Consider the following 22,200-nt stretch of genomic DNA (forward strand, 5'->3'; position numbering starts at 1 on the left):
AGGGCATGAGTACACCACAGCGGTAACCAGTAAGTCCCAAGCCTAACCTCGGCCGAGTAGTGACAAGATCAGGTCAGGGCCCTACAGGTATATATATAATATAACAGAATGAAATATCGCTGTAAGAATGTGTACTGAAATTGAACAAGAATGTAAGCATAGAAGGACATCGACTCAAAACACATAGATAACAATAGGGGATCTCCCAGGATACCATCCTCTAGTCCTAAGCGCAAATGTACAGGGGGATCTAACGGAATATCGTTCCGTAGTCCCAAAGTAAATATGCGGAACAGGGGGATCTACCGGATTACCGTTCCGTAGTCCCAAACGTAAATGTGCAGGGGGATCTATCGGAATACTGTTTCGTACTCCCAAAGTAAATATGCAACTCAACCAACAGAAATAACAGTTACAAGAAGGAAGCCACAATTTAAGCTAAGTCTGAGTCAAGGAAGAACATGAAATTTCACTAAACATGCTACACAGAGTTCATATAGGCAGTTTAGACAGTTAAGGCACGTATGGATGCTTTCCTAAACTAAATAGGATAGTTACATATGCTAGTGTTGCTCAATTAAAGGAAAAACGGATATTTGCTTAATGAAAACGTGGTTTTTCAACAATAGCCTGTGAACGCACTCGTCACCTCACATACTCGGTGCTTATATATTAAACAATACCAAATCCTAAGGGGAGTCCCCCACTCAAGGTTAGGCAAGCCACTTACCTCGAACACTAGGCCACTCAAAGCTCAGTCAAAGCTCAATCACTGCTTTGCCTTTCAAACACGCCTCCGAACCAACAATATCTACCAAATTACCAACCAAACGTTTTAAAATAAGCCTTAGGAATCGCCCACGATAACAAAGGACTCAATTTGGGTGATTATTGAAAAAGTCAACAAAAGTCAACATCCGGGCCCGCTTGGTCCAAACCCGAAATTCGGACCAAAAGCCAATTACCCATTCACCCCCAGTCCGGATATACAACTGGTTTTGGAATGCAATTTGAGGTCTAAATCCCCAAATTTTGAAATCCCTAATTTCTACCCAAAAATTCCCTATTCCACCATGAAAACCTTAGAATCTAGGTTCAAATCTTGTATAATAAAGTTAAAGATTAAAATAAACGGTTAAGAATCATTTAACTATGATTTGGGGAAGAAAAGTCTTTGGAAAATCGCCTCATGTGTTCTAGGTTTTGAAAATGTTGAAAATGAATGAAAAATCCCGTCCAAGAGTCATTTTGATGAGTTGCATGTGTCGCATTTGCGACCTGAGCTTCGCAATTGTGAAGCTCGCAAGTGCGAAGAACCTATCGCAATTGCGAAAGTCTCCCAATTCCTACTTCCATCGCAATTGCGAAGAAAGTCTCGCAAATGCGAGCCCGACCTGCCGCAATGGCGACCAAATGATTGCAATTGCGATCCCTGCCATTCCCAGACTCCCTTTGCAAATGCGAAGGATTGTTCGCAATTGCGAACATTGGCCTCCGCAGCTACTCTTCGCAAATGCGATGAGTAGGTCGCAAATGCAAAGCTTTGTCTCACAATTGCGAGACCAGAGGCTTTACAACAAGAGCTGAAGCACACCAGGAAATTTCTATGTTCAAAACACTCTATGGCCTATCTGAAACTCACCCGAGCCCTCGGGGCTCCAAACCAAACATGCACATACGTCTTAAAACATCATATGAACTTGCTCACGCGATCAAATCGCCAAAATAACACCTACAACCATGAATTTAGCACCAAATCAAATGAAATTCTCAAGAACACTTTGGAATTTCTATTTTTTTCAACCAGACGTCCGAATCACATCAAACCACTTTCGTTTTTCATTAAATTTCGCAGACAAGTCTTAAATATTATATTGAGCCTGTACCGGGCTTCGGAATCAAAATTCGGACCCGATACCAACAAGATCAAACATTAAGAATTTCATAAAAACCATTAAATTTTTAGACTCACAATTTTCAACAAAAATTCATAACTCGAGCTAGGGACCTCCGATTCCGATTGCGGGCATACGCCTAGGTCCCATATTTTTATATAGACCTACCGGGACTGTTAAAACACGAATCCGGGTCCTCTTCCAAAAAATATTAACCGAAGTCAACTCAAATGAAGTTTTTAATCAAATTTTTTTTATTTTATCAACTTTCGACATAAAAACTTTCCGGAAAACACGCTTGGATTGTGCACACAAACCGGGGAGGAATAAAATGAGGTTTTAAGGCTTCAGAACATAGAATTTGGTTTTAATTCATAGTATGACCTATCGGGTCATCACATTCTCCACCTCCAAAACAACTGTTCGCCCTCGAACGGACATAAAAAAGTACCTGTGTAGTAAAAAGGTGGGGATATCTACTCCGCATGTCTGACTCAGACTCGCAAGTCACCTCCTAGACCCGCAGACCCTGCCACTGAACCTTTACTGATGCAATGTCCTTTGACCTCAGCGTTCGAACCTGTCTGTCCAATATAGCCACCGGCTCCTCAACGTAAGATAGATCCTTGTCCAACTGGACTGAGTTGAAATCCAACACGTGAGACGGATCAATGTCATACCTCGAGAGCATCGAAACATAAAATACCAGATGAACTCCTGCCAAGCTGGGTGGTCAGGCAAGCTCATAAGCAACCTCCCAAACACGCCGCAACACCTCAAAGGGGCCAATAAACCTTGGGCTCAACTTGCCCCTCATTCCGAATCACATAACGCCCTTCATAGGCGAAACCTGAAGCAAGACCCACTCTCAAACCATAAATGAAACATTGTGAACCTTCCGGTTCGCATAACTGTTCTCTCTAGACTGGGCTGTGCGAAGTCTATCCTGAATCACCTTAGCCTTCTCCAAGGCGTCCCGAACCAAGTCCTTACCTAATAATCTGGCCTCACCGACTCGAACCAACCCACCGGGGACTGACACCGCCTACCATACAGAGCCTCATACGGTGCCATCTCAATGCTGGACCGATAACTATTGTTGTAGGCAAATCCGCAAGTGGAAAGAACTTATCCCAATAACCTCCAAACTCCATCACACACGCACGGAGCATATCCTCAAGAATCTGAATAGTACGCTCGGACTGTTCGTCCTTTTGAGGGTGAAATGCTGCGCTCAACTCCACCCGAGTACCTAACTCATGCTGTACGACTCTCCAGAATCGTGATGTAAACTATGTGCCCCGGTCAGATATGATCGATACCGGCAGGCCATGAAGTCTGACAATCTCACAGATATAAACTCGAGCCAACTTCTCGGAAGAATAGGTGGTCATCACCGAAAGGAAATGAGCTGACTTGGTCAATCTATCCACAATCACCCAAACTGCATCAAACTTCCACTGAGTCCGTGGGAGTCCAACAACAAAATCAATAGTGACCCGCTCCCATTTCCACTTCGGAATCTCTAACTTCTGAAGCAATCCACCGGGTTGCTGATGCTCATACTTCACCTGCTGGCAATTTAGGCACTGAGCAGCATATTCCACTATGTCCTTCTTCATTCTACGCCACAAATAAATGAATAATGCTGCCTCAAGTCCTGATACATCTTCGCAGCACCCAGATGAATAGAGTATCGCGAGCTATGAGACTCCTGAAGGATCAACTCATGCAAACCATCCACATTAAGCACACATAGCCTGCCCTGCATCCTCAATGCACCATCATCCCCAATAGTGACCTCCTTGGCATCACCATGCTGGATCGTGTCCTTAAGGACAAGTAGATGGGGGTCATCATACTGATACTCTCTGATATGATCATAAAAAGAAGACTGAGACACCACACAAGCCAGTACTCGACTAGGCTCAGAAATATCAAATCTCACAAAACTGGCTGGCTAAGGCCTGAACATCCAATGCCATGGGCCTCTCTGCTGCTGGTAGATAAGCCAAACTCCCCAAACTCTCTGCCCGGCGACTCAAGGCATCGGTCACTACATTGGCCTTCCCCCAGTGATATAGATTAGTGATATCATAATCCTTAAGCAGCTCTAACCACCTCCTCTAACGAAAATTAAGATCCTTCTACTTGAACAGATGCTGCAAACTCCGGTGATAAGTATAGATCTCACAAGGAACACCGTACAAATAATGCCTCCAAATCTTCAAGACATGAACAATAGTTGCTAGCTCAAGATCGTGGAAAAGATATTTATTTTCATGCTCCTTCAGTTGTTTGGATGCGTAGGAAATCACCCTACGGTCCTGCATCAACACCGCGCCGAGGCCAACTCGCGACGCATCATAATAAACTTTATAAGACCCCGAACCTGTAGGCAATATCAATACTGGGGATGTAGTCAAAGTTGTCTTGAGCTTTTAAAAGCTCTCCTCACACTCCTTTGTCCACTTGAACGGAGCACCCTTCTGGGTCAACCTGGTCATAGGTGTTGCAACAGACGAGAATCCCTCAACAAATCGACGGTAATAGCCCGCCAAACCAAGAAAACTCTGGATCTCTGTAGCTGAGGACGGTATGTTCCAACTCTGCACCGTTTCCACCTTCTTTGGATCCACCTTGATCCCTTCACTCAACACCACGTGACCCGAAAATGCCATGAAATCCAACAAGAACTCACATTTTGAGAACTTTGCATATAATTTCTCTGCTCTCAAGGTCTGAAGCACTGTCCTCAGGTGTTGCTAATGATTTTCCCAACTTTGGGAGTATAACAGAATGTCGTCAATAAAGACAATGACGAATGTATCAAGATAAGGCCGAAATACACTATGCATCAAATGCATAAATGCTATTGGGGCGTTGGTCAGCCCAATTGACATGACAAGGAACTCGTAATGACCATACCGAGTCCTGAAAGCAGTCTTCGGGATATCTGGCTCCCGAATCTTCAACTGATGATAACTCGAGCGCAAGTCAATCTTGGAAAACACTCAGGCAGCCTGTAACTGATCAAAAAGGTCATCAATATGAGGCAAAGGATACCGGTTCTTCACTGTAACTTTGTTCAACTAGCGATAATCAATGCACATACACATAGAACCATCCCTTTTCTTCACAAACAAGACAGGAGCACCCCAAGGTGATACACTAGGCCGAATGAAGCCCTTATCAAGCAATTCCTGTAACTGTTCCTTCAACTCCTTCAACTCAGGAGGGGTCATACGATAAGGGGGAATAGAGATGGGCTGAGTGCCCGGCAACAAATCAATGCAAAAATCAATGTCTCTATCGGGCGGCATGCCTAGAAGATCAGGTGGAAACACATCAGGATAATCCCTCGCTATCGAGATCGAATCAACTGTAGGGGTATCAATACTGACATCTCTCACGTAGGCTAGATACGCATCACACCCCTTCTCAACCATTCGTTGAGCCTTAATAAATGAAATAACTCTACTGGGAGTGTGATCTTAGGTACCCATCCACTCTAATCGTGGTACACCTGGCATAGACAGCTTCACGGTCTTGGCGTGACAATCAAGAATAGCATAATAGGGCGACAACCAGTCCATGCCCAAGATAACATCAAAATCTACCATGCTGAGCAATAACAAATTGGCTCTGGTATAAAAACCACTAAGAGTAATCAAACATGACCGATAAAGGCGGTCCACAACAAGAGAATCTCCCACAGGAGTAGACACATAAATAGGGGAACCCAAGGAATCCCGAGATACGCCCAAATGCGAGGCAAAATAAGAGAACACATAGGAATAAGTGGAGCCTGGATCGAATAGAACCGATGCATCTCTGTGGCAGACCGGAACAATACCTGTAATGACAGAATCGGAAGTAACAGCCTCTGTGCGGGCAGGAACAACATAGTATCAGGCTTGGCCTCTACCTCCCTACCTCCACCTCAAGCTTGCTGAGCAGGTGAAGTGGTAGCTGGTGCTGTAATCATAGCCTAGGAACCATATGGAGCACGATGTGGCTGAGAAGTCTGTGGAGGTGCACCCCTCTTAAGTCAGGGGCAATCCCTCACCGAATGGCGAGTGTCGCCACACTCAAAACAAGCTCTGGGAGGACGTGGCGGATGTGGCTAACTCGGACCGGGTCTGCTAGACTGACCACTAAAAGCACCCCGTGTAGGAAGCCCACTAGATATCAGAGGTGCATAATAAGGCTCCTGAGGTCTAGGAGGAGCTGGAATACCACTGGCTGCTAGAAGAGCTGAATGAACGGGGCGGCTCACATAACCCCTACAATGACGAACTGCAGCTGGGCCATGGGCACTAGAATAATGGCTCGACTCTCGAGACCTCTTGGCCTCTCTCTCCTGCCTATCCCGAGCAAGCATGCCCTCTATTCTACTAGCAATACTCACCACCTGTTGGTACACGATATCCATCTCTAAATCCCGCGCAATGTTGGACCAGATGATGGGAATGAGCCCCTCAATAAAAAGGCAAACCCTCTCCTGAACTCTAGAAACCAAGGCCGGTGCATGCCTAGCCTAGTCACTGAAACGGACATCATACTCTGAAACAATCACAGTACCCTGGCGCAACTACTCAAACTCTGCGCGCCATGCGTCCTTGAGGCTTTGAGGGACATACTCTCTCAAAAACATGTCCGAGAATGGAGTCTATGTAAGGGAAGCTGCCTTAATAGAATTGTCCAACTCAAAAGTACGCCACTACTGATAGGCTGACCCTCGAAGCTGGAAGGCAGTGAAAGAAACCCACCTCGACTCTGCTATGCCCATAGTGCGGAGGATACGTTGGCACTCCTCCAGAGATCCATGAGCATCCTCTGATGCTAGACCACTGAATGTAGGAGGTTCAAACTTCTTGTAGCTCTCAAGCCTCCGCTGCTCCTCCTCTGAAGTTGTTACCCTCCATTGGGCTGAACTGGGGCTATAGGCGGTACCGGTATAACCTCTGGGATCTGATCAACCTGAACCCGCTGCTCTGGAGTGCGGGCGGCGGGAGTCTTTGCTCCTCCCCCGGCCTGAGATGTGGTTGTAGCAAGGCGAATCAACCCTGCTTGAGCTAGAGTATTGTACATGCTCATGAACTGTGCAAGGGTCTCCTGAAGAGCTCGAGCAGTAGTAGGCGTATCAGGTGCCTGTGCTCCGGCTGGAGCTACTGGTGGCTCCTTTATAGCAGCTCACCCGGGTGCTCTGGCTGCACCATGTACGATTCCTCGTCCTCCACCCTGGCCCCGGCCTCTGGTGGCTCTAGCAGGGGGTGCGGGTGCCTGGTCATCATCGGTAGCACATTTCCTCACCATCTGTGAGAGAATAGAAGACAGAAGTTTAGAATTTCGAAATCAATGTTCTCACACGACAAGGAATCAAATGAAGTGGAATTTTTCTAACAGTTCCATAGCCTCCCGAAGATAAGTACAGACGTCTCTGTACCGATCCGCGAGACTCTACTAAACTAGCTTGTGACTCACCACTCCTATGAACCTAAAGCTCTGATACTAACTTGTCACGACCCTAGTTCTCCCTCCGTGAACCGTCGTGGCGGAACCTAGTCTCTACGTCTTGGTAAGCCTAACATTTGCAGATAAATGAACAAAAACATAAAAAGGCTATCAACTAATAAGTAAATTTGAACAAGGAAATGCAATAACGCTCGGCATATACAATAATCACTTCCAAACCGTACATAAACTCTCCTAAAACCCGGAATGTCATAAGTCACAAGCTAAAGAAAGAAACAGTACTCCCATACTCCAGAGTCTAATAAAAGAAGAAAATACAAGAAGGATTGACATGGGGTGGAATAGATAGGGACTTCGAGGTCTGCGGATGTGACAAATATACCTTGAAGTCTCTACAGTCGTCTCGTCTCACTGGTAATGCAACTGATGTGAGGTTCATGGATCTGAACAAGAAAAATATGTGCAGGAAAGGACATGAGTATACCACAACGGTACCCAGTAAGTGCCAACCCTAATCTCGATCGAGTAGTGACGAGATCAGGTCAGGGGCCTACTGGTATATATACATATACATATATATATATATATATATATATATATATATAAAATATAACAAAATGAAATATCACAGATAGAATAAATACTGAAATTTAACATGAATATAAGCATAGAAGAACAACAACTCAAAACATATAGATAACAATAGGGGATCTCCCAGGATGTCGTCCCGTAGTCCCAAACAAAATGTGCAGGGGGATCTACCGGAATATCGTTCTGTAGTCCCAAAGTATATATGCAGAACAGGGGGATCTATCGAAATGTCGTTCCATAGTCCCAAACGTAAATGTGCAGGGGGATCCACCAGAATACCGTTCCGTAATCCCAAAGTAAATATGCAGCTCAACCAATAGAAATAACAGTTACAACAAGGAAACCACAATTTAAGCTAAGTCCGAGTCAAGGAAGAACAGGAAATTTCACTAAACATGCTACACAGAGTTCAGATAGGCAGTTAAGACTGTTAAGGCAGTTAAGACATTTAAGGCACGTAGGCATGATTTCCTTAACTAAAGAGGATAGTTACATATTCTAGTGTTGCTCAATTAAAGGAAAAACAGATATTTTCTTAATGAAAACGGGGTTTTACAAAAGTAGCCCGTATACGCACTCGTCACCTCACGTACTCAGAGCTCATATATCAAACAGTACCAAATCCTAAGGGGAGTCCCCCACACAAGGTTAGGCAAGCCACTTACCTCGAAATCAAGGCCACTCAAAGCTCAATAACAGCTTTGCCTTTCAAACACGCCTCCGCACCGACAATATCTACCAAATTACCAACTAAACATTTCAAAATAAGCCATAGGAATCACCCATGATAACAAAGGACTCAATTTGGGTCATTATTGAAAAAGTCAACACCCAGGCCCGCTAGGTCCAAACACGAAATTCGGACCAAAACCCGATTACCCAATCACCCCCGAGTCCGGATATACAATTGGTTTTGGAATCACACCACAATTTGAGGTCTAAATCCCAAAATTTCGAAATCCCTAATTTCTACCCAAAAGTCTCCAATTCCACCATGAAAACCTTAAATTCTAAGTTGAAATCTTATAAAATGAAGTAAAAGATTGAAAGAAACTAGTTAAGAATCATTTACCTATGATTCGGTGAAGAAGAAGTCTTTGGAAAATTGCCTCTTGTGTTCTAGGTTTTGAAAATTTGGAAAATGAATGAAAATCCCGTCCAAAAGTCATTTTGATCAGTTGCAGGTGTCACATTTGCGACCTGAGTTTCGCAAATGCAAAGCTCGCAAATGCGAAGAACCTATCGCAATTGTGAAGGTCTCCCCATTCCTGCTTCCTTCGCAATTACGTAGAAAGTCTCGCAAATCCGAGCCTGACCTGCCGCAATTGCGACCAAATGATCGCAAATACGATCCCTCCCATTCCCAGACTCCCTCCGCAAATGCGAAGGATTGTTCGCAATTGCGAACATTGGCCTCCACAGCTACTCTTTCAAATGCGATTAGTAGGTCGCAAATGCGAACCCAACAGTGGTCGCAAATGCGAAGCTTTGTCTCGAAATTGTGAAACCAGAGGCTCTGCAACAAGAACTGAAGCACACCAGCAAATTTCTAAGTTCAAAACACTCTGTGGCCTATCCGAAACTCACCGAGCCCTCGGGCTCCAAACCAAACATGCACACAAGTCTTAGAACAGCATACGAACTTGCTCGCGCGATCAAATCGCCAAAATAACACCAAGAACCATGAATTTAGCACCAAATCAAATGAAATTCTCAAGAACACTTTGAAATTTCTATTTTCTCAACCGAACGTCCGAATTACACCAAACCACTAATATTATATTAAACCTGTACCGGGCTCCTGAACCAAAATACGGACCCGATACCAACATGATCAAACATTAAGAATTTCTTAAACACCATTGAATTTTCATACACTCAATTTTCAATAAAAATTCATAACTCGAGCTAGGGACCTCCGATTCCGATTCTGGGCATACGGCCAGGTCCCATATTTTTATACGGACCCATCGGGACTGCAAAACATGAACTCGGGTCCGTTTTCCAATAATGTTGACCGAAGTCAACTCAAATGAAGTTTTTAATCAAAAAAATTTCTTATTTTTATCAACTTTCAACATAAAAGCTTTTAGAAAATACGCCCGGACTGCGCATGCAAACTGTGGAGGGATAAAATGAGGATTTTAAGGCCTCAAAATACACAATTTGGTTTTAATTCATAAGATAACCTATCGGGTCATCACATTTAGTTGTTGCATCAATATGTAATCACAGTAAATTTTATATTTTGATAACTAATAAATCAATACTTACTTGAGAAATGGTACAACTTTGGGATAATTTAGCAACATATGAAGTGTAGCTGACTTGTACTTCATATCACTCGAACTTCTCTTTCTAACATCCTTAGAATATCAGCCTGGTTGATTGAATACGGACATTGGTAGATATAATGGGTCATTCACACATTCGATGGTGTGCCTATTGGGCCTATTCCTAGAACATGGCACGTTAGTCTCAAAATAATAAGAACAAAAATGTGCAGTTTCCTTTGCAAGATAGGCTTCGCATATAGATCCTTCAATCCTATTCCTCTTCTTAAAAAATTGTTTGCAATTTGCCAGTTGCCCTACATAATGTCATGTTAGCCAAGAACATTCAAATAAAATAGAATATTACATCAAACTTATAATATTACCTCTCAAAGGGATACATCCATATGCATTGAACATGCCCTCCAAGTCGTGCCTCGTGTACAAGGTGGATTGGAAGGTGTTCCATCATATCAAAGAAACCACATGAAAATATTTTTTCCATCTTACTAGAAGCTACACGAATGTTCTGATCCATCCGAAGTAGGTTTTCTTCCCTTAATGTGGTAGAACACAAGTCTTTAAAAAATAAACTAATCTCTGTTATGGATTTCAAGATTCTTTCAGTAAAACCACAAAATGCAATAGGCACTAAGGTCTTCATGAAAACATGACAGTCATGACTTTTCAAATGGCTCAACTTCCCTACCTCCATATCTACTTTTTTTTTCCTAGATTCGACGCATAACCCTCAGGCATCTTCAATTTCGTAACCCAATCACAAATTAGTCGTCTTTCCTCCAAAGTGAATGTGTAACTTGCTTTGGGCTTGAACACCTTACCATTGTTTGTTGTCTGCAAGTATAATTCAGGTCGCCTACAATATTCTTGTAAGTCCATTCTAGCCTTCGGGTTATCTTTTGTCTTACCTTTAAAATCCATCACTATGTTGAACAAATTGTCAAAATAATTCTTGTCAATATGCATGACATCAAGGTTGTGTCGGAGAAGATTATCCTTCCAATAAGGGAACTCCCAAAATATACTCTATTTCGTCCAATTATGAGTAACACCATATCTGGGAAATCTATAAGGTGGAGCCTCAGTAACTTTACTAAAGTTCTGGACCCTCTCCTAAATTTCGTAACCTGAAAGTATCGGAGGTGGCGAATCATATTCCACTTTATTCTTTTTGAATGCATTTTTCATCCTTCTAAACTCATGATCATCATGCAAGATCTGACGGTGACAATCAAACCATGATTGCTTTCGGCCATGTTTCAAAGTGAATGCTTTACATATTTCCATGCAGTAAGGACAAGCTAGCTTCCTAGCAGTCATCCACCCAGAACACATTCCATACGCAGGAAAATCGTTAATAGTCCACATTAGATTAGCATGCAATTTGAAATTCCGCTTGGTCGATATGTCATATGTTTCAACACCATCATACCACAATTGTTTTAGCCCATCAATCAAAGGTTGCAAATATACATCAATCAAACTTTTCAGATTACGTGGACTGGGGATAATACAATTTAATAATATATATGGACTAGTCATACACAACTCAGGTGGTAGATTATAAGGTGTAAGAAAGACAAGCCAACATGAATATGGTGTCGCAGATATAGAAAAAGGCGTGAAGCCATCCGCACACAAACCTAACCGAATGTTCCTCGGTTCACTAGCATAATCTGGATATGTCCTATTAAAGTGCTTCCAAGCCTCTCCATCTGAAGGATGACACACAACACCACGCGGTCTTCTTTTTTCAAAGTGCCATCTCATATGAGGAGCAGAACTCATTGACGTATATAACCACTTTAACATAGGTATAAGAGGTAAATAATGCATCGCCTTGACAGCGACCATATTCCCGCTGGAAAGCCTCTTGAAACGAGGCTTTTCGCAAAATTTTCAACTGTCTAAAGTTGCATCATCTTTATCATATAACACGCAACCATCTTCTCAACAATCGATTCTCATTGACGAAATTCCTAACTTAGAAACCAATCTCTTTGCCTTATAGAAATAACCAAGTAAGTTGATATTTGGGTCAACTAGTTCACTCATAAGGTCAATGAAAGAGTCCATGGCTGCTTGAGAAATATTCCAATCATATTTGATACTTAGTAATCTAAATGCAACAAACAGCTCAGAGTGGGGACTTCTTTCACGTAGTGGACGACTAGCTTCCTCTAACTGTTCATAAAAAAGTTTTGCATCATCATTAGGAGTTTGTTCGACATTTTCATTGGGCTCACCCCTGAAGTGCATCCCAAAAGCATCCGCAACCATATCCTGAATTCTAGAATCATAATTTGTATCCTCCACCAACCTACTACTTTCACCAACAACCATGTCATGAAATATTCTACGGCTACCATCGATCTCTCCAAGATTATTCCACACAAAGTAATTCTCTATAAACCCCTTCCTATAAAGATGAAGCTTAACTTCCTCCGGTTTTTTAAACTTCATACAATCGCACATGACACAAGGGCACCTAATTACTCCTTCACTTTGGTATGGTGAAAGTGACATTGCATGTCTAATAAAGTCATCAACCACTTCTACAAAATCCTCTCGCAATCCCCGCCGATTAGGATAATTCCTATTGTACATCCAAGTACGATGTTCCATCTATACAAATAAAACACGAATAAATTAATTTATTCTACAATTATAAATTAATTAAATCTTTTTTCGTTAATTCAAGAAAATTATTTTTTTCTAATTACACCAACAATTAAATTATAGCTAATATAATTAATTATAAATTATAAGTTCAATTCATATCCGAAGATTTTAAACATAAACTAAAAATTCATTTATATCCTAAAAGTTCAATTCATATCCAAAAGGTTCAATTTATATCCTAAAGTTTAATTCATATCCAAAAGGTTCAATTTATATCCTAAAGTTCAATTCATATCCAAAAAATTTAATTTATATCCTAAAAGTTCAACCCATACCCTAAAACTTCAATTCACAAGAACAAACTAAAAGTTCAATTCATATCCTATAAGTTTAAACATGAACTAAAAGTTCAATTTATATCCTAAAAGTTTAATTCATATCCAAAAGGTTCAATTTATATCCTAAAAGTTCAATTCATATCCAAAAGGTACAATTTACATTCTACAAGTTCAATTCATATCCAAAAAGTTCAATTCATATTCTAAAAGTTCAACCCATACAAAAGTTCAATTCACAAGAACAAATCCTAAAAACTAAAAGTTCAATTCATATCCTATGAGTTTAAACATAAACTAAAAGTTCAATTTATATCCTAAAAGTTCAATTTATATCCTAAAGTTCAATTCATATCCAAAAGGTTCCATTTATCCTAAAAGTTCAACTCATATCCAAAAGGTTCAATTTATATCTTACAAGTTCAATTCATATCCTAAAAGTTTAACCCATACCCTAAAAGTTCAATTCACGAGAGAAATCCTAAAAACTAAAAGTTCAATTCATATCCTACGAGTTTAAACATAAACTGAAAGTTCAATTTATATCCTAAAAGTTCAATTTATATCCTAAAGTTCAATTCATATCCAAAAGGTTCCATTTATATCCTACAAGTTCAATTCATATCCAAAAAGTTCAACTCATATCCTAAAAGTTCAACCCATACCCTAAAAATTCAATTCACAAGAGCAAATCCTAAAAACTCAATTCAATTCACATCCTAAGAGTTTAAACATAAACTAAAAGTTCAATTTATATCCTAAAAGTTCAATTCATATCCTAAAAGTTCAACCTATACCCTAAAAATTCAATTCACAAGAACAAATCCTAAAAACTCAATTCAATTCACATCTTAAGAGTTTAAACATAAACTTAAAGTTCAATTTATATCCTAAATGTTCAATTCATATCCAAAATGTTCAACTCATATCCAAAAAGTTTAACCCATACCCTAAAAGTTCGATTCACAAGAACAAATCCTAAAGCCAAAATTCAATTCAAAGTTAATAATTCAATTCTAACTAAAATTTTCAAAACAATACAAACTAAACATTCAATTTATACCATATGTTATCAAATCAATTAAAACAAGACCTAAACCCTAGATTTCAATAAAATACAAAGTTAAATAATCAACTGAAACACTAATTAACTAATTAACAAAATACAGAAAAGAAATAAGTTGTAATTCAAACCTAGAATTTTTAGGAGGTGGAGAAGGAGAGGCTGCGGGTGGTTAGTGGCTAGCAGCGGCGACGGCGACAGCTGGGCGGTGGCGACGCGGGGTGGGGGATGGAATTTGTGTGAGAAAAATAGAGAAGGAGAGGGGAAGGTATTGAGTGAGGAGTGATTAAAATTTGGAGAAGAGAGGTAAGAGAAATGGGGGAAATCCCGTATATTTCAAATCTAATTCAAGAATTACCGACCAAAGTTGGTCGGTACATTAAGAGTTAACCATTTGACCAAAAACGACCAACTTTGACCGGTTATAAATAAAAAAACAAAATTTTTTTTGTGTGTTTTTATTTCTTAAAATATTATAAACTATAAAAAATCATTATAAACTATAATCATTTAGTTTAATTAACTATACAATTATTATAAATAATTCTAAACTATATGCATAATCTTTATAAATAATTATATTGACTAGTTACTTTTAATAAATTATAATAGCATCGATCTAAGTAAATTTTCTAAGTTACAATTAAGTATATGAGTAATTTTACACACACACACACTATATTGTAATTGATGATCAATCGCATACATTACTACGACGAAAAATTTATCAATTGATAAAACAATATTATTCTATTTTAAATATGTTTAGTCGTTAATTCGACCTATTAACTCGTTTACTTAATGCTAATAACTACTTTCGTTTCTTTTATTTGTCACCTATATATATATACACACACACACACACACACACACACACACACACACACACACACACACGTCAAAGATGTTTAGTATTAATTCTTCTATTTTTCATTCGTTCATCACTAATAATGCATGACATAGATTAATTGATATAGGTCGAGATGTTTTGTTTTTAATATTAATCAATAACGTTTTGTTTTTAACATTCATCGATTCATATAAGTAAGTTATAAGTCGATGAATCAATTTATAAATAGATATATTTGCTGATAAATTATATATACTAATTAGATTATTGCTTCTTCACAAGTTTATCCCTAAAAGAACCCAACCCTGTGGTCGTAGCGCTTCATGTTCTTTTATATATATATATATATATATATATACACACATACACGCACACACACACAGACACTTCATTGTAATACTTTAACTATATATATAGCTTATTATAGTATATATTAGTGTATTCATCATTTGTATTACAAAATAAAGTGTTAACGGATTACATTTATATTATTTAGATAGATGATTCAAAAGTTTGACCATTGTTGGCCTAATAACCGGCCAACTTTGGTCAGTTTCTTTTCAGGAAATAAAATATACCGACCAAAGTTAGTCGGTTAATGCTTCCCCTGCATTAACCGACCAACTTTGGTCGGTAATTTGAGATATAAACTCTTTAAATTTCATAAAACATTTTAAATAATAATATAATTATTAAAATTTAAAAAATTGGGTCCACATTATCGACCAAAGTTGGTCGGTAATCAAAAAGTTTCTTTGACTAAGAAAGTCTGACCAGCTCGGTCAACTTGTTGACCAATTTACCGACCAACTTTGTAGGGCTGCTTATCGGGCGGATTGGGCGGCTTTTTACTCTTAACGGTTTGGCTTAACGGTTATCGACTTTTAAATGTATTAATCCGTTAGCCACCCGATAAGATATCGGGCGGATTGGTATCGATTTAGCTCTTATCGGGCGGTTATCGATATTCACTAAATATCTCCCACTCTCCTCGTCTTAGAAATAATGAATTGCCATAAAAAAATAACATTTCAGAGGCAATATGATGCATTCAATTTGCTTTGCCAGAGATAATAGATTTGAATGAATATTAGATTACTTCAACAGAGATTTACTCATAAACCATGCATCACAAAAATGCAGCTTATTCTTCTTCTAGGCAAAGACCAAAAGGCTAGTAGTAGTAACATGACTGATTGAAGAAAAACCAAAATGAAAGTATGAAAAGAAAGAACATAGTACTTCATCCATATACAAACACTAAAAAGGTTTTGGCAGCAGCTGTTTGCATATATACACACCAAAAAAGATCAAGAACAAAACACTACAGAGACAAACTTCGTAACCAATCCAGACGGGTTTGTTACTTTGTTTAGAGACAGAACAGAACAGACGGCCTTTTGTTTTTGTTAATCATTTTCAAGGGTTTTAGTTTTTTTATATTTAATATTTATAAATAAAAATAAATTATATATATATATTCATAACGGGTTAACGGATTATCTGTTAAGAAAATTGAATAATCCGCCCCCAAACCGATAAGCCGTTAATAAAAATAATTCAATCCGTTCCCCGTCCGTTAAGCCGTTAAGCCGTTACCAGTAAGTCATTAAGCTTCGGTTCGGATCGGTTTTCGATTTCGGATCGGTTTTGAACACCCCTAGTCAGACCATGTAAACTATGCTTTTAACTAGTACGGTTAAGATCTTTCTATAATATCATCCCTATATAATAATAATACTTTACTATAAAAGTCAAACTTTTTCCGGAACAAATTTTCATGTTATGTTATAATATGTGTTCTCTATAACAACACTTCTCTATAATATCCAAAAATATTCGAAACAAACGAGGTTGTTATAGAGAGGTTTGACTGTATTTAGTTCTCCGTAGTTCCCTTTTGTTATTTGCATAAACTTTCGTAAGTTGGAGTTCGATTTTAAAATTAGTTAGTGGAGGTAACTAATAGAGTTCCGATTGTTTTAAAATTAATAAAATATCTGAAAGTTAAAAATATTACCCCACGCAGATCAACATAGTATTATATGCTACTCAATATATACTATACTCCCTCAGTTCCCTTTTAATAGTCAGTCCTCTTTTGATTTGGCACTCTCTCAAAAAATTATTTACTAAATTATCTTTGTTAATAGTTATTAAAGTTGTAATTTCAAATAAATTTGAAAAATATGTGTATCTAATACTAAAGATAATAATGAAAGAAAACAATAAATTTCTCTTGATTTGTTAAAATAGACAAGTAAAATTAAATATAAGAGACTAGTTCTTAACTTCTTTTAAAGAACTCAGAATTATTAAAGTTAACATTTTGAAGTTATTCAAATAACGAAGGACAAGGAAGAGCTACGCATTGGATCAGGTCACAGTTTACGATCACCTTAGTGTTATTACACTGTATTTGTAAAATAAATTCTGGAAATATAAATGAATATAAACAGTAATGAATATAAACAGAAATGACATAAACCAATTCGAGCCCACTGAATTCACAGTGTTTCCTTAAGGAATTTAATCCCCTCCTAGTACCCAAGGTTATGGATTATTTCCTCCCAGGATAGAACGAATTACACACTGGTGTAGTGGTACTTCAAACCCCAGTGTTTCAGCGAACACAAAGTTCGGTAGCAAATCACACTTACTTTTTGCTTTGTTTTGATGCTAAAAGTATGCAGAAGAAGGAGAGGAAACTCAGAAAATTGTAGTTAAAATTCTGAGCAGAATAGTGTAGTATATATAGCCAAAGTTGGGTCTCTTCAGAATGGCTGTTTATGCAAAACGCCCACAACATAAATGCCATTACATAAATGGCCATTTACTCAATAATAAAGAGGGAAAATAAAGAGGGAAAATTGAAGAGGGTAGTTACTTTTCTGTTACCAAAGTTAATATTTTACTATTAACAAATAAATTTGGTCCAAAAAGTTAATCAATCAATCATTTGACCAAATCCGAAGCCGAAGCCGAAGCCGAGCGAGCGACGACGACGACGGCGCGAAGCTTGCCTTCTTCTCAACTCTTTAAGAGCTAGAAGAAGAGCAATTGCTTATATACCCATAAAAAACCTCTTCCTCTTCCAATATGGGACAATGCCCATTTGCCAAGGGAGGGGGAACTTAAAATTTCACTCAAAAATTTCATTTCCCTCCATTTCCCATTCACCCTCTTTTAAGTATTTAATATATTAATTAAATACCTTAAAAACCCAACACTTAGGTCACACATTAAAGCCACTTTGCTTAAATGTGGAGGAGCATATATTTTATATGCCGGTGTAGTGACTTTAAAGTGGCTCAACTCTATTGGGACTCAATCACGGGAGGCCAATTAGAAACTTTTTTATATGTATCAAAGCTAGTATTTTATAATTGTGTTGGAAAGGTAGGTGTTGATTTTTAATTATACTCTTCTTTCATATTGAGCAGAAATTCGAAATGCAACTATAGTAGTGCTCTTAGTGATCTATCCCATTGAACGACGTACAAATCCCGATTTATATCACATGATTGTTCATCTAGTGCACTCGGAATTGGTTATAATATATGTTGAGTATTAAGATTTTGTTGGTAAACAAAGTNTTTTAACATTCATCGATTCATATAAGTAAGTTATAAGTCGATGAATCAATTTATAAATAGATATATTTGCTGATAAATTATATATACTAATTAGATTATTGCTTCTTCACAAGTCTATTCCTAAAAGAACCCGACCCTGTGGTCCTAGGGCTTCGTGTTCTTATATATATATATATATATATATATATATATATATATATATATATACACACATACACACACACACACACATACTTCATTGTAATACTTTAACTATATATAGCTTGTTATAGTATATGTTTGTGTGTGTATATATATATATATATACATACACACACACACGCGCTTCGTTGTACTACTTTAACTACATATATAGCATGTTATAGTATATGTTAGTGTATTTATTATTTGTATTACAAATGTATTAACGGATTACATTTATATTATTTAGATAGTAAATATTAATGTGATTCAAATTAAAAGTTTGACCATGTTTGACCTATTAACTCGTTTACTTAATGCTGATAACTTCTTTCGTTTCTTTAATTTGTGATCCATATATATATTCATGTCAAAGATGTTTTGTATTAATTCTTCTATTTTTCATTCATTCATCACTAATAATGCATGACATAGGTTAATCGATATAGGTCGAGACGTTTTGTTTTTACTATCAATCGATATAGGTCAAACGTTTTGTTCTTAATATTCATGGATGCATCTAAGTAAGTTATAAGTTGATGAATCAATTTACAAATAGATATATTTGATGATGATCAATTATATATACTCATCAATTTACAAATAGATATATTTGATGATGATCAATTATATATACTAATTAGATTATTGCTTCTTCACAAGTCTATCCCCAAAAGAACCCGACCCTATGGTCCTAGCGTTTATATATATATATATATATATATATATATATATATATATATATATATATATATATAGAGAGAGAGAGAGAGAGAGAGAGAGACAGTTTTATAATACTTTAACTATATATTGTTATAGTATATGTTAGTGTATTCATCATTTGTATTACAAAATAAAGTGTTAACAAATTATTTTTATATTATTTAGATAGTAAATTTTAAAGTGATAGTTTGACCAATGTTCACCTAATAGCCGACCAACTTTGGTCGGTAATTTTAAATATAAATTCTTTAAATTTTATAAAATATTTTAAATAATAATATAATTATTAAAATTTAAAAAATTGGGTCCACATTACCGATCAAAGTTGGTGGGTAGTCAAAATGTTTATTTGGTCGGTATGTAATTTAAGAAAAATGTAAAATATTTCTTTTGTTGTTTCCGTCCATGTTGGACGGTTTTTTGGTCTCTTTTTTGACCGACCAATGATGGTCGGTACGGCTTGGTCGGTTTTTAGCGGATATCTAGTAGTAACACTCGAACTCATTTTTTCGATAACTAATAAACACATTTGACCATTGACCATGCCCATGTGGCATCAGTTAGTCCTAATCAGCAGGTCGTGTGAGGAACAGGACGCACAGGAGCGTGAAAGACCCCTTCCCAATGCGTAACGGTACAAAATGAGTTGTATTTAAGTGTCTTCTTATTCATTCCTTCTAAAATACCCTATTCCTCCATTGTTTTTTAAAAATCTGAAGCTCCATTCCTCCCATTTGTAAAATCTGAAGCTCCATTCCTCCCATTTGTAAAATCTGAAGCTCCATTTTTCTTTTTTTTTTCTTTTTCCAGACCGTGAAAATAATGGAATCGAAAAGAGACAGACGAACCTTTAGATCATATAACGTCACTGAAATTGAAAGCACGGACCAAACAAAGCTCTATCAGAACGAGATTCACATATAATAAACGAAAACAAAAAAATAGGTGAGTGATTATGATCGATTTGGAAATGGGTTGAGTGATTGTTAGCCCATTAGTAACCTAGGTATAACGGGGAGGGTTTGGTTAGAGAGAGGTTAAAATGAGGGGATGGGGGTTGGTCTATGGAATAAAAGAGGGGATTCCGATCTATTGGGTTAAGGTTTTCGCGGCCTTGACATGTAAGACATCCATTGGTCATTTGCTGACTAGATGGACACGTATGTGTAGTACACGCGCTCATGGTTAATGGTCAAATGCGTTTATTAGTTACCGAAAAAATGAATTCGAGTGTTCAAATAAAAAAGTTGAAAGTTCATGTATCGGATTTTAAAATCCCTAGAAGTTTAAGTGGCTTGCCTACTTAAAAAACATATAATATCACAAGTTAACATGGAAAAAGTCATATGATACAGTAAAAAAGTGATCGGAACAGTTTTTATATTTATTTGAAACACAATCCATGTGTACAAGCCAATATAGAATGGTAAGAAACGATTTTTTATAATAACAAGTACTGGAGAGCATTTTAAAAGACTGAATTCAAAAGAGAAAAAAATCTGAATAGAGAGCAAATATATAGCAAAAAATATTTATTGAGATAGTGCTCCAAAGTGAAAGAGTATTGAATAAGAAAAGATTAGGTTGATTATACTGATTAATCTTATTTCTTGTTCTTGAATATTGAGATGGTCGGTGTTTAGAAAACAAATCATTGAAATATCCAGATATGTTTCTTTCTCTGCTGGAGTTCCTTTTTTTTGGACGATGGATGCAGGTTTGCTAACCTTGGGCCATAGTGACTAGTGAGGAGAGAAGTTGTTTAGGGACCTATGAAGCTAGTGGCCAAAACGGAGTCAATTCATATAAAAAAATAGATTAAAAAAAAGTGTACAAGAAAATCAAAATAAGGGAAGCGTAGTATTATAAATCAACCAAAAGAGAAGTTGGTAAAATTTAATTTCCAGGTAGGGAAATCAATATTTGAGGACCCTTAAACTAATATTTACAAAGTATCACTATCAAAATCAAACTATTAAACTATTAAGAAAGCCTTAATCAACTACATTAAAAATGTAAGAAAGATTAATTCAAAAATATTTAGTCATAACATTACATAATAGTGTACCGAGTGACGTAATTACTAAATTAGGTGACGGTACTAATCAACGTATCTAACTTTTATTGTAAATAAGATATCTAAGTCTACTTATACATATATACGTACATATACACAAAAAATTCAGTGTCCCCCATGGTTGTTTTGGGATGTTTAGATGTTGCGTCACCCAGAGACGAGTCCTAATTTTATAGCATTCTAACTACTGATTTGACGATGTTTTGAGACATTTTATCTATTAGAGTGCTCTGCTGTTATTTACAAATTTCATTTATTTACAACCAGTCGGGATGTACACAAATATACCTACCCTAAATTATTTTACGTTGTAAACAAACCGACAAAATTATTACCACTAAAATTGCTTCTTTGTCCCTTATTACTCTAGGGAAAAGAAAAATCCTCAACAAAAAAACAATGAAAATATTGATTAAAACGTGTACAAGAAAAGGGCTGATCAGAAAAGGAAGCTACACAAATTAGCACTTTTTTTTTTTTTTTACTTTTCTACCAG

At 37.5% G+C, this 22,200-nt stretch overlaps 1 protein-coding gene across 1 annotated transcript in view; it reads right to left on the reverse strand.

Annotated features, from left to right (window-relative positions):
- Positions 1 to 1,243: 1,243 nt before the first annotated feature.
- The window catches only part of LOC109239440 (myb-related protein 306-like), a 22,193-nt gene continuing 1,236 nt past the window's right edge, over positions 1,244 to 22,200 (reverse strand). The window contains exons 3-4 of the mRNA XM_019406009.1: positions 9,281 to 9,480; positions 1,244 to 1,583 (exon numbers count right to left, since the gene is read on the reverse strand). Coding sequence (XP_019261554.1) covers positions 1,244 to 1,583; positions 9,281 to 9,480 — 540 coding nt within the window. The remainder of the gene's footprint in view (positions 1,584 to 9,280; positions 9,481 to 22,200) is intronic.

Source organism: Nicotiana attenuata, unplaced genomic scaffold (assembly GCF_001879085.1).
Source record: "Nicotiana attenuata strain UT unplaced genomic scaffold, NIATTr2, whole genome shotgun sequence".
NCBI lineage: Eukaryota > Viridiplantae > Streptophyta > Magnoliopsida > Solanales > Solanaceae > Nicotiana > Nicotiana attenuata.